Consider the following 13,846-nt stretch of genomic DNA (forward strand, 5'->3'; position numbering starts at 1 on the left):
GGAGATAAATAATTAAAAAGTAACTTTCTTTGAGTAACTACCCAACACTGAGCACAAGTAAAAAGAAACACATTCACTCACACACTCACTCACACCTACAATCTCCCAGATTTATAGAGGGTTGCACTTTCCACTCAGTTCCCCTTCTCCCCTTCGCACTCAATAAAAGGTGCCCTGTGCCAGGGGTAATAAACAGTAAGCTGATGTGCAGGAGGGAGAGGCTTCTCTTCCCTCTCCCCTTGGTTTCTGTCTCTCTCCCTATAAGCCCGGGAGCATGGCCCTTACAATATTAACCTGTCTGCTCGCTCACATTCATAGGCTGAGTGTGTGTGAATCAGCACAGGACGTTCTGTTGCTGTGGCGTTCCAGGACTCGCCTCGATACAAAAAGCAGCCTAACTTTTATTGCCCATCATTTTGGTGCTCTGTGAGAAGGTGGCCTCTCAGCTTTTAGAGGGTATTTGTCTGTCTGGAGCTTGCAGTGTAGCTTGTTCAATGTTCCCTTCAAGGGTACAAGAACTTCTACAGTAACTCTTGTTCTTTGTCATTGGAAATTGAACCGTGAGTCATTTGCTGTTTCCTTTGACTGAAGCATCAAAATCTCTCATCACAAATTGTTCATTGCAATTAAAACAATTACACACACAGGTATATATATATATATATATATATATATATATATATATATACACACACACACACACACACATACAAACACGCTATATATATATATATATATATATATATATATATATATATATATATATATATATGGACAAAAGTGTTGGGACACCTACATATTACACCTACAGAAGCTTTTATGATGCCCCATTCTAAATCCATAGACAATAATATGGAATTGATCCCCCCTCTGCAGCTATCACAACTTCCCCTCTTCTGGGAAGCTTTTTAGAGTGTGTCTGTGGGAATTTTTCTTGAAAGTAAGACTGGTCGCCTCTATAGTGAATTTACATGGGTATTTACTGCCCCCTTGTGGAAAGAAGAGAAAACACACTACTTCTATCATTTTGCAGTTTTGTAAACCATTTACAGCAGCGGTGCCCAAACTTTTTCCTTGGGAGCCAGAGTGCAACAATTTATGGTGGGGTGATGGCCAAAATGACAAAACAGTATAAAACTAGGTAAGCAGGCTTAAAATCAGGCCTTGTAAACATGAACTTTATAACACTGTACTACATTCTATAACTAAAGTATTTCACAATTTAATAGGTTACATATATTATAAAATAGGTTTGCTCTCTTATTGGGTGAACGGGTGGAGTTAGAGTACTGTTCTGGTGGGCCAAACCAATGTCATCACTGGCCAGCTTTAGCCCATGTGCCCCACTTTAGGCAGCCAAGGTTTAGATTTTCATTGAACTGTTCAGTTAATTATGGAAATAATATGTAAAACAAAAAGGTTCAATCCTGCTCATTTATATATATATACACTATTAAGAGGCAACTGCAGATTTACTGGAATTCATAAAAAAGGTTCTTCATACTTTAAAGAATGTATCATGAAATTCAATTACATTAAAAACAAGCCACATTGACAAAAAGCATTGTGTAATCAACATCATCTCAGGTTTTTAAGGGAAGTCCAAACTCATGCTAATACTCGTGGAGAGACCCTTGAAATCACCAAACAGAGGCTTGTGAAGGCGAATAACCTTGACTGGGGTGATGGAGAAGACAGTTTGAATTACACCATGTAGCCACGGCAGCACTCTGGGCCGTGCTCAGCACTTTGCCGTGATCAACCTGTCACCTACACCTCCTTTCCTAAGAAAAATGGCTCCCTTCCTCTTACTGCCTAGAAAATGTATTACTTCAATACAGATGCATTTTATGCAGTCCATGCTATGCACTGAGCAATGCTCGAATTAAAAGTTAGGGCCGATATAGGTTGGCCTTGGTGAGAAAGGTTGCACACTCTTATATTAAAACGTAGATTTTGGACAAATATGAATGTAAATTGCATTCAGTGCACTATGCCATTGGCATGAACAAGGCTGTATTGTGCCAGATTGTAAACGTCTAAACTGATAGATTACAGTATCTCACTGAAACCTGTGAAAAGAATGAACTAAGCCTGGCCTTCAGGATTCTTCTTAACAAATGAAACTACACAGAAAAAACCCATGTACTGTGCTGAATTATAGTGTTTATTTGTGTTCAGCTGGACTTACCTAAGCAATTTTGGGAGGTCAAGGAAGAGTTTCTGCATAATTCAGTCACTGATGAAAACAAAGTCCTTCAGAGTAGTTTGATGTGAAATGGTTCACTGAAGAGAAATTTAACCGTCCCAGATTTCTTCGCAATGGTGGTGGTAGGAACCAGGGGTCGTGATGTCTACCACACAAATATAGCCATTTTTTTTACTATCCAAAACAGCCAGTGAGTTTGCACGTCTTCTGAGGTTTTATGTATGTGTTGTTAACGATGGTAAAATAGTGTTAAATCTGAAAAGTGTTTTTTAAAGGGACTATTTTGCCTTACCACACCTTGCTTGCTACTTCTCTGCTATGAGTGGAAAAACATTTTAGGCCCAAAAGCTTCTCTTAAAACTATGGTAAAACAACATCTCAGGAATCAGGCAGCGTAAGCGTGATGTAGCTTTTGGAAGCATTAAACACTTCAGACGTGTGGTTCCTAACATCACTACTATGAATAGTTCTGTGGCTGTGAGCATTTCACATCGAACCACTCTGAATGACTTCATTTACATTTTAATTACTGAATTATTCAAGGATTGATTAGTATTTAGCCACTTCCTACACAGTACTATCCCTAGTGCTGAATTATGGGGACATTTCTGCCAATTTCCACCAATTTCTGCATAATTAAATGGTTAAGATACATAAGCAAAGTCATTCAGAGTGGTTTGATGTGAAATGCTCCATATAGAGAAACAAGGGAATTTTTTTCTAGTGCTCTACTTCACTTTCATTTGCTACTGCGGTGCCAGCTTTCTGCTGGGACAGAAATAAGTTTCTCTTGGTTCCTGGTGGTTTTGTAATAATGTCTAACAGTTAGTAATGGCATTTTGTGGGTTCCTGATGGGTTATCACAACACAAAGGGTCCTACCAGGTGACCTGTGACTGATTCTAGACACATCTGATGGTTTTGTAATGTGAACTAAAGGTGTTCTTCAGGAAATTGTGATCTCTAATGGTAGCCATTAAGCCAGTTCCCATTAGCAAAACCATCAGGTATTCATCCTGTTTCTAATCACATTTTTTCAGCAGGATAATCCATAACAATAATGCTGTGTTGGCTATTATGATGAAATTTGCTCTGCCAATATTAAAACCTTTAATTTTTATGCTATTTTATGTTGTATTCCATGCAGGCCCATTGTGTATGTCTTGGCCAACCCTAGAGGCCATGTTATTCCCTCTGTCCTCCATGATTCAGACTGCCCGAGGTAACCTGGGGACACAATGAAGTGCCAGACAATATTGTGATATTGCGTCCTGAATATCTGAGTAAACACGTTTAATATTCAAAAAGCTGCTCTACCTGGCCGAGAGTCTGAGGCACCATCATCCATCACAGAGACTGACTGCTAGCAGCGAAAACACAGCCTATCATATGTTACTGCTTAGTATTTAAGCTAATGTTTACTCATTTTCAGACTGACACACTTTTCTCACAAATGGAGGTCATGCACCATGTGCTAAATAAGCTGGCTTTACATTACTGACACATTTAGGCACGGTGAATCATTCCGTAGGGTTTATCGTGCTTTTGAAAAGCATCCGACGAGCTCAGAGGAAGAACAGTTTTAATCCGCTCTGTGACAGGACTGGAGTAGAGACAGCGCACAGCTTACAGTGACGAAGCAAAAGCCCTCAAAACTGAAGACGAACTGAGAGAAATAACAAGACACGTTCTCGTTTTCATATGTCGGCCTATTGTGCTGTGCTGCACAGGAGATTTCACTGTATTTAACACCGATGAAGGCCTGTTTTTAAGTTGCTAACTGCTAATATAGCACTCATAGCAAATTGCTTCACTGCAGCAGTACATTCCAGAGAGCTAAAAAATAAGTCTTCTTCAACTAAGAAGTGCTGTTTCTTACAGAGCCCCTAAGGTGACATGGTGGTTATTTATTAAGAAATCAATATATTGAGGCCACTAGTTAATATATTGAAGCCACAAATTACCAGAGGTGTGGACTAGAATCATACGACTTGGACTCAAATCACTGAGTTGCAAGGGGTAGTGGTTAAAATCTTCTATGACAATCCTCACATAAAATAAAGAACATTACTTCATTAACAGACGGCAAGTAGTGCTCTGTAGGCAATCCTGCCAGTCCGCAGTGATAGCAGAGGAGGGTAAAGGTCAGCAAACTTGCTGCTGGTCTTTAGTTAAATTTTGGGCATCATCTGCCTTTAAAACGTGGGGGGGGAAGCGACAGTTAGTTATTATCACCCACCCCTAATTCTTCAGTGATATGAAGCTTAAGTCAGATGTTCATCAGTTTTTTTTCAAATTTTCCCGTTCCACCTTAAATGGTGCAGCAGTTACATTCTGGTGCCTCAGGGAAATTTGTCTAGCTAGATACCGAGACATCAGCATACTACTAGCAATTTTTATGCTTGTTATGAAGAAAAAAGGCCATAATATATTGAAATGTCATTAAACTGACAAGGTTCCGTAATTGTTAAAAGTGAAAATACTCACATTTGTGAGTTTCTTTGGTCGCTCGCACAGCTTACTTCACCCTACCCCTCTATCTCAACAAAAATCGGGACACCCTACCCCTACGTGTGAACGCAAAAAACGGAGGGGGTAAGGACAAAGTGGTGGGGCATGGGGTGAAATGGGATTGGGTCTTAGCCTACTGAAGAAACTCACCAGGCGAGACCATTTTCCTTATGGTAACAAAGCAAAGTAAACAGAGCTCTCTCTATCTGACCGATTTTAACAGCTTCTGCAGGTGAAACAAGCGCAGCATTCACCATTAGGCTGAATTTGACTTGTTATTAACAAGCTTCATTTTCTAATTTGCCATTCCACCTTAAATGGTGCAGCAGTCAGGTGGAAAATTCAAAGAGGCCAACTTCAGTTTCGTGTTTCACCATCTTTTGTTGTCTTTTCTGTGAACTTCAGCTTGGTCATTTGGGTTTCTCTTGTCATCTGAATTTGATTACAATTAGGGGTTCTTTATAGTTTGCTGAGACAGTTTTAGTGCTAAGCTCATTTTTATTTGAATCCTGTGCTCCCAGTGCTCCCAAAAATCATATATATTTTTAAATATAATTTTTTAATTAGGTTTAATATTACTTTGAAAATTGTTTCACGTGTAGTTGCACTACTCTTTATGTATACCACCATCTCTGTCATGGTTATCTGTGTACCATGGATTTTGTATTTTATTTGGAAGGGTTAAAAAAAAATAAATACAGCCACACACTGCTAACATGCTGTCATTAAAAGGCTATAGTACTGTTGCCATCATTTCTGGTATTCAGTGTTGAAATGGCCTTGTTACTTGCAACTTAGTGACTTGTTCCCACCTCTGCGAATTACTATACTGAGGCCACAAATGAATATATTGAGGCTATAAATTGCTGTACTGAGGCCACAAATTACTATATGGCCACTATGGTCAATATATTAATTTATAATCTTAATATATGAATTTGTGGTCTCAATATACAACCCCATTTCCAGAGAATAATTTACATTCTGCACAGCGTCCCAACTTTTTGGAAATGGGGTTGTATTAATTTGTTGCCTTAATATAGTAATGCATGGTCTCATTATATTAATTTGTGGCCTTAATATAATTTGTGGCCTCAGTATATTAATTTGTAGCCACACCTTATTATAAAATAATCACCATGTCACCTTATGGGCTCTGTAGTTTCTAAACTCATTTTAATCTTGACTCCAAAATGGCAGCGTAATAATTATGTAATGTTGATGATGATAAAATAGTGGTGAATCTGAAAAAAACAATATACAAATTTCAGCCAAAAATCTCTCTCAAACCTATCATAAAACAGTCATATTCATAACCATTTCATCATTTCACCATTTCAACTTTCTGTGAGGGACCTTTTAGAGACAAAAAACTCTCAGAAATCTGGTTCATATGACCACCATGAAGAATTTTGACTCTGTAGTTAGTATATAGAATAGCAGATTTCCCATCAAACCACTGTAAACGACATGTTTTAACCATTTAGTTATACAGAAATCTTAAAAAAAATGATGGAAAAAAGTACTATTTTAATTAAGATACTCATCAGTGATGCAGACAGTGGCTCACTACCACTTTTCATTTTCACTATAAGGTTGTACAGGGGTTTGCTCTCATAGATTAATAAAATGTAATTAAAACATACTGTTTGTAATTCACCTTTTTATTTAACAATTTAATCTGATGTTTTTGTACATTCAACCTTTTACAGCTTATGGACAACAAAAAAAGCACCAGCAAAACAGGACTCCATATTCTGCCCTTAGATAGTATCCATGAGAAGATGGTGAAGAAATTAAACATGAACTAGCACAGAACATACAGCATACAAAGAACCAATTTGCATTTTTGTCACATCAAGCAAATTTTGTCACATATAACATTATCCAGTGAGTACATTTGAGATACATTTCAAATAATTTTATGCTGTTTATGGCTTTTAAAGTCCCAGTCAGAAGTGCTGAAGGGCTATGGGTCCAGCACAGCGGCATCAAACACTGTTGCTGACACTAACGCTGAATTCAACTCATGGCTTTGCTAAGTATAAGATTAGTTCAGTCAGGTATATTTAAAGAGGCAGAAGACCCAACCCTGCTCTTTTGGCCAGTCCCAAAGTTCCCAGTTTAGTGTTTCTGTGTGCTTTCTTGTAGGTGTCCAAGTGTGTCCCATTTCTCAAAAGCACAGCGCAAAAGAACACACTAAATACACACTTCTTCAAATACCATATCAAAATGGTTGGGGATAAGTTTATATTCCTAAGTTCAACAGTGATGTTCTAATACATCAATGTTTGAGAAACATTGTGGAAAAACGCTAAAATCAGGAGAACATCTGCAACTGTATGTCCCACAAAGGAACTTGCACAAGTTTTTAAAGAATTCAGATACATTACTGTAATGTTTTCCCTGCTCTAATACACCTGACCCAACTAATCAACTCATTAACAAGCTCTTTCTGAGCTGAAGTGGGTGTGTTAAGGCCATGAACACTGGACATGCCAAGCTATGTAGCATCGCATACCAGATACAGCACAAAGCGCAACTGCACTAGATAAAATGTGCCGCAGTGAAAGCGTCAATAACCGTCAAGCTCATTTTTACACTCATAAATGTTATGAAATACAACTTTGAACATTATTTATGACTATATCTCATTTGGAATCAGCTAACTAACCTTTCAGAAACTCACTGTTTCATATGGAAAAAATACAAAGTGAAAAAAAGGCTAGTAACCTTAGCTGAAGTAAAGCACAATTAGCATTTGTCCGCTTATTTTAAAGACTTTAGAATGACCGCCTTTCTCAACTGTACATTTTAAGCCAGTGTCATCTACTATAGCTTTTGTGGTCTGGTTCTGGGTTTGATTTAATGCAGTGATGGCAAAACGCTGTGAGCAAATGAACAGTACTCTGAGTCACTGAGTGCCTTCTCATATCAGTGCCAGTTTGTTAATGTATATTAAAAAAATAACAGTTGTGAATTTTTAAGTGCAACACAACATGGCGCATCCAGTGAGCACTGGCCTTAGAGCAGGGAAAGCACAAAAATGTGAAGGACAGGGATACTTTACAACCAGGAATGATAGACTCAGTCATGTTAGACTTGGTTCCTTCCAGTCCACAGCTCTGCAGAGATAAGCATTTCCCCTCTTCTAATGAATTCAACTCATGAAGGCCTCGCTAACTAGCTACGGAGTTGAATCAGGTGTCTTTAATAAGACAGAATGCTGAAGTCTCAGAGCTGTGGCCTGTAAGGAACGGAGTCTGACACATGGTCTATCCTGACAACCCACTTCTTAGAGGGGCTTCTGTTGTTGCAGTACCAAAACACTTAGCAACTTCTGACTGGACCTTTAATCTGAATTACCCAGCATATCATCTGCAGATTGGTAAAAACCGAGTGTTAGTAACGTGGCACAAGAGCACAACAAAACCAGATAATGACTACTGTAAGTGTGTGGCATCAAAATAAAGTTTAAAAAAAAAGAAAGAACATCCGAAAAAGCAGGTGCAGTCAGTGATGAAGGAGTAAATAGTCAAGGCTCATTTTCAGAACCTTTGCCAGAGATTGAAAAACCCAGAGGTAAAATAAAAGAGAAGTTACAGACATTCTATCTGTCCTTCTTCCCCACCCATCTCTCTCTTCTTACTGTTTGCCATCCAATCATTTCCATCATTTCCCCACAGCCAGTGATTACTGATCTGAGAATGGCAATGTAGCAGAAAGGCCACTGTTCTCAGTGCAACAGCAATTTCAGAAACAAAAATAAGCTCGGAACACAGAGGCTAAAATTTACATTCTCCCTTTCATTATCTTCATAAGGAAGCCAGCTCTTGTGTCAGTCTCTCCTTCTCTTTCTGTAGCTCGACGATGCTCTGTTTGTTCTGCTCAAGTCGATCCTCCAGCCACTGTAACAGTGGGCCGCTTACTGCCGACATCTGGCTGCACAGGTTTTTAGTGAACACTGAGAAATACAGAGTGGGAGAGAAACCTTATTATCTGGCACTCATAAACTGTCCATTTCTCTACACATTTTACTGCTTTTCCCGCCATTTTAACTCAATAACGGGCTGTTATCAAGGGGATTAGTTGGATCAGGTGTGTTGGTAGCAGGGAAAATGCTTAAATGTACAGGGCAATGGGCCACCAGGACCATGGTTGAGAAATACTGCTCTAAGGTAAGCACTTGATCTAGTTTAATATATCTGATAACACTCATTTTAATAGGATGTCTACCCAGGACGTGCAACTGAAATTGGCAGCTTTTGTGTTCTAAATGTGATCAGCCAATTTATTCTTGTTTTTGCTGATGTGTTCCAGTTTTAGTATTTGAATAAGGTGAATCAGGTACGATTCTGCTGCAACACTTATATCTAAGTGTTGTAGCGTAAATAAACATGACTCATTGTGCTAAATAGCCAGATGCCTCTTACTTTTGATGGAGCACTTTATTTGATTCATGTTATTTAAACCAGATCGGCTCATTAAAGAGCAGGGTTACTACGTTTAATTAAAACAATAACTAATATTGAAAAAATGTGCTCCGTAACTGCAATAAAATAAATATAAAAATACAAATATACAAATATAATAAATCAAAACCATAACGTCCACTGCAAAACTAACTAAAACGAAACAGAAATACTGAGGAAAAAATCCTTACTTTCAATTTTTTCAGTGAATGAGCATGGAAGTGGATCCCTTCTGCGTTTGGCTGAAAAGCTGGGTTCATTTTATTTGACCCTTCGCAAATACCTGCTATCACAGAAGCTCATCACAATACTAAAAACTAAACGAGAATATAAATCAAAACTAAACTATTACCTTTTTTAGACAATAAAAACAAAACTAAAAGAATTAATGCACAAATCAAAAACCAAAATGAAAAACTAAATAAAAATTAAAACTAATAAAAATGTATAAACTGTAATAATAATTTGACGAATAGAATGACAACACTTCTTCAGAGGTCTACACACCACCATCCTGTACAGAGAACAAATGTTCTGCAAATTTCAGCGCACACTTTCTGTTTATTTGCTGAGTTTAACATATTGGAAAAAATAAAATATAAAATGTGCCACAACTTTTGCACCGGCCACATTTTATGTTTTATTTTTCCAGTAAGTTAAATTCACAAATAAACAGCAACTGTGCAGAACCGTGTTCTCTGTAGAGAATGTGTTAACTTATTTACGTTTTTGATTTTCTAAGTAAAAATAATACATAATAACAGTTAATAATAACTAATTTGACTGGGGCCCCCAAACCTTTGCACACAAATGTAACTCAAAAAGGAGAAACTACAAACTTTAAACAGCTCCTTGTAAGTTGTCATTTATAAAGATAATTATAAATTGCACACATGACTCCAAAGTAAAGCAGCATACCTGATCCATTGTGTATCTTTGTTATTGGATCCAAATGAGTTAAACTGAAAAGGGAAAAGAAGAGAGAGAAACTTCAAAACACAGCATTTTCAATATCAAATATCAACTTTTTACACACATTTGTTTTGGTCGTTTTGGATAACACTGAGGTCACTATAACATTCAATTTTATAATCCTCAAAAAACTTCCCTCTGCTTTATTTCCCTAACGTAACTATACTTGCAGTAATGCAAGGATCACTGACAGCTCACAAGACATAGGAGGGAAAAATATAATTCCCACAAACTGATATTTACCAGAGGTTTAAATTGCCGGTGTCAAATTAACCCTAAGGATAAAAGATGCTAGTAAAGAAAACAGAAAACAGAAAAACTTAGCTCCACTTGATTTCAAGTTCATTTTAATTGGATTTAAATAAAGAGCAGTATTTCACCTGTGAATCCTTCTGTACGTATCCTGTTCCTCCTGACAGAGAATTCTCGGGAGTTCTACAGCAGACTCCAGGCACACTTTGCCAATGGCCTCATGTGGAACCACATGGATTGGAATCTCAATTCTCTCATACCTTGATGTAACAGGAGACAGCACAATTTAGTCTAAATAATAATGACATTCATCAGTTTTTGGCTTATTTTTTAGTATACTGAGTAATAACTTATTTATTATTCAAATACATGGTAGGTTAATATGTGGGAATAATACTACTAAAAGCTATGTTTTGTTGCTGTCAAAAGTTTATTTTTCCCCCAAAAAAAACAAAAAAAAAAAAAATGGAAAACAAACACTCTAGTCTGACAGTGATAATATGTGAAAACATATGATAAAAAACAGTAAAAGGGTGATGATTTAGGATATTTTACAGTACCTGTAAAAGTACAATATATGTGTCATTACTTACTCTGAGCCTTTCTGGGCTTGCACTGACTGAAAACAGGTGTACAGAACTCTGCCTGTCTATAAGAACACAAAGTTCATCAATAAAATCAGTCAAAATACAACCATTTACTTCAGCTCTAGAAACATAAAGCCATTGGGAAACTTATTAATACCATATTGCTGTACAATCTACCAGATTTAATTTATTTTCAAAAAGACCTTAAATAGGCTTAATTGTATACTCCTAAGGTTACCTTGGTGTTTTTATCTTCAATGAAGCAAGAAAAGATGAGACCAACAAAACCCTGATCCATCATCTGGTACATTGCTTGAGTCCTCACATCTGTACAGAATGACAAACACGACAAGACCTCATGTAAGTTCTACAGATCACTTGAAGATAAAAGTAATAAAGCAAAATAATTAAAGGCTTGAATGGGATTGTCATGTTTTGTCCTGAGGGGGCCAAAGTTCAAACATCTGTGGTGGTCTGATGGCCAAAAAGACCAAAAAAAATTTTTTTTTCTATAAAGTTTTTAAAAGAAATTTGTTACTAAGATACATCAAATATATATTTTTTAAAAGAAAATCAGAATTTGGTAAATTGTATGTAGTACAAAAATATTTTTCTTCTCTCACTGAATGAGAGGGCTGGGTTAGGGTAACTAGACAGGCTAAATCAAATGTCCCAAGAAGCCAGCTTTGGGCAGCCCTGCTCTACTGCTCAGTTCTAATGAAAAAGACTAAAATCTTTGGAAGACCTTCCTAGAAAGTGATCACTGAAAGTGAGCAATGAACTTCATCAGACTAACCAACATGCGATGGCCACACAGTGATGTGTGGATGGGAGTGGTACCATCCTACCACCCTCACGGGTCGTCCAGTCATCTCAGCCAACCTGTGCTTCATGTTAAGAAAGAAAACACTGAGAAGATTCAGCTTGAATATGGCAAATTAACCAATCAACTGGAGGTCAATGCGAGTTACAATAATGCAATATATGTCCAAAAGTATCCAGACACCACGTCAGTGCCCAAGGTCACCATGCCCAATGCCAAACGTCATATAGAGGGGCATAAAGCCTCCCAGCACTGGGCTGTGGAGCAGTGGAACTGCGTTCTCTGGAGTGATGGAGCTCCATCCAGTACCTTTCGGATGAGCTGGAATGTAGTATGTGATCCAGAACTAATCACCCAACATCAGTACCTGACCACACTATTGATCTTATGGCTGAATGTGATCAAATCCTCACAGGCTTCCTAGAAGAGTAGAGGATGTTACTGCAGCAGATGGAGGACAACCTACTTACTAACACCTTTGATTTCAGAAGAAACTTTGGATGACCATGGCTTACTAGACCTCTACAAAGTGTCCATTTTATCAGCTCCCCTTCCTTATAGGTGCACTTTGTAGTTCTATAATTACAGAATGAAGCTCATCTGTTTCTCTGTATACTCTGTTAGCTCCCTTTCACCCTATTCTTCAGTGGTCAGGACCCCACAGGACCACCACAGAGCAGGTATTATTTGGGTGGTGGATCATTCTCAGCTCTCTTGTGTGTTGCACTGGTATAAGTGGATCAGACACAGCAGTGCTGCTTGAGTTTTTAAACACGGTTTGTGCTGGTCATCCTCTAGTCCTTCATCAGTGGTCACACTGTTTTTGGTTGATGGACTATTCTCAGTCCACCAGTGAAACTGAGGTGTTTAAAAACTCTAGCAGCACTGCTGTGTCTGATCCACTTGTACCAGCACAACATACACTAACACACCACCACCACATCAGTGTTACTGCAGAGCTGAGAATGATCCACCACCCATATAAACCAGCTGTGTGGTGGTCCTGACAACTGAAGAACAGGGTGAAAGGGGGCTAACAAAGTATTCAGAGAAACAGTAAGTGGAGCTGATAAAATGGACAATGAGTGAAGATATAAGCAGGTGGTTTTGCTGTTACGGCTGATCGGTGTGTGCTGTGATATTAGTGAGATATAAGGATATCTCGGCTTCAGTCGAGGCTGCTGAGAGCTGCTCTGGAGAAATCTCCACACGGTCCTTCCTCTTGTCTGATCGTCGGAGGATGATGACGGAGTGAATGTGGACAATGCGGTTGGTGTCGACCTGTGGACAGTTATAATCTGTTTCAGTAGCCAAAGGAAATCCGAAGAGCTCAGCGTTACAGTGTTCGTCTCCGCTAAAGCTCAGCCACAAAAACAAAAGTGGTTAGAGATGCCTAACGTACCTCTCCAATGCACAGTCCCATAACCTCTTCTTTCTCTGTGCTCAAAGCATGATTCATACAGACAAGAAACGCGTCTGACTCTAAATGTACCGCACTTACTGCCATGATATGAGAATTAGTTCACTAAACCAGCCGTAGCTCTGATTTTCAATCTGACTGTGCTGAATGTTTATCAGTGCGCCGCAGTTCCGTATCAGCAGTGTATACGTGTGTTACATCAAAACGTTCCGGTGGGCACCGCTGAAAGGGGTGCGAACGTTTTAAAGGGCCCATATCATGATAAACCGAACTGACATTTTTTTTTTTACATAAAAGAGTTTTATGTGGTATATAAACATTTTTAAAAAATCAGAATCGCTCTAGTCCATAACGTAACAGCTCCAAATAACAGAAGAGCATTTGAGACCACTGATTATTAAGGAAGAGTGAGGTGAAATAAATGCATCCCTGAGCTGTTTTTTGAAGTTATATAGGTACATGACTTGCACCAGTGGTATAACTAGGATCTTATGGGCCCCAGTGCAAAAAAAACAAATAAATAATACCACCTCATATGAAAATTAGATGATCGAATCTAGCTCCCTACTTCCTATATAGTGCACTTAATGTTAAATAGTGC

General features: G+C 38.2%; 1 protein-coding gene across 1 annotated transcript; it reads right to left on the reverse strand.

Annotated features, from left to right (window-relative positions):
* Positions 1 to 6,367: 6,367 nt before the first annotated feature.
* brcc3 (BRCA1/BRCA2-containing complex, subunit 3) lies at positions 6,368 to 13,470 on the reverse strand. The gene is made up of 8 exons (XM_036588514.1): positions 13,228 to 13,470; positions 12,987 to 13,106; positions 11,799 to 11,886; positions 11,241 to 11,329; positions 11,009 to 11,064; positions 10,544 to 10,675; positions 10,110 to 10,153; positions 6,368 to 8,683 (listed from the first exon to the last, which is right to left on the reverse strand). The coding sequence occupies exons 1-8, from the start codon at positions 13,330 to 13,332 to the stop codon at positions 8,535 to 8,537; spliced, it is 783 nt and encodes a 260-aa protein (XP_036444407.1). The 5' UTR covers positions 13,333 to 13,470; the 3' UTR covers positions 6,368 to 8,534.
* Positions 13,471 to 13,846: the final 376 nt, after the last annotated feature.

The sequence above is a fragment of the Colossoma macropomum genome, unplaced genomic scaffold (genome assembly GCF_904425465.1).
Source record: "Colossoma macropomum unplaced genomic scaffold, Colossoma_macropomum, whole genome shotgun sequence".
NCBI lineage: Eukaryota > Metazoa > Chordata > Actinopteri > Characiformes > Serrasalmidae > Colossoma > Colossoma macropomum.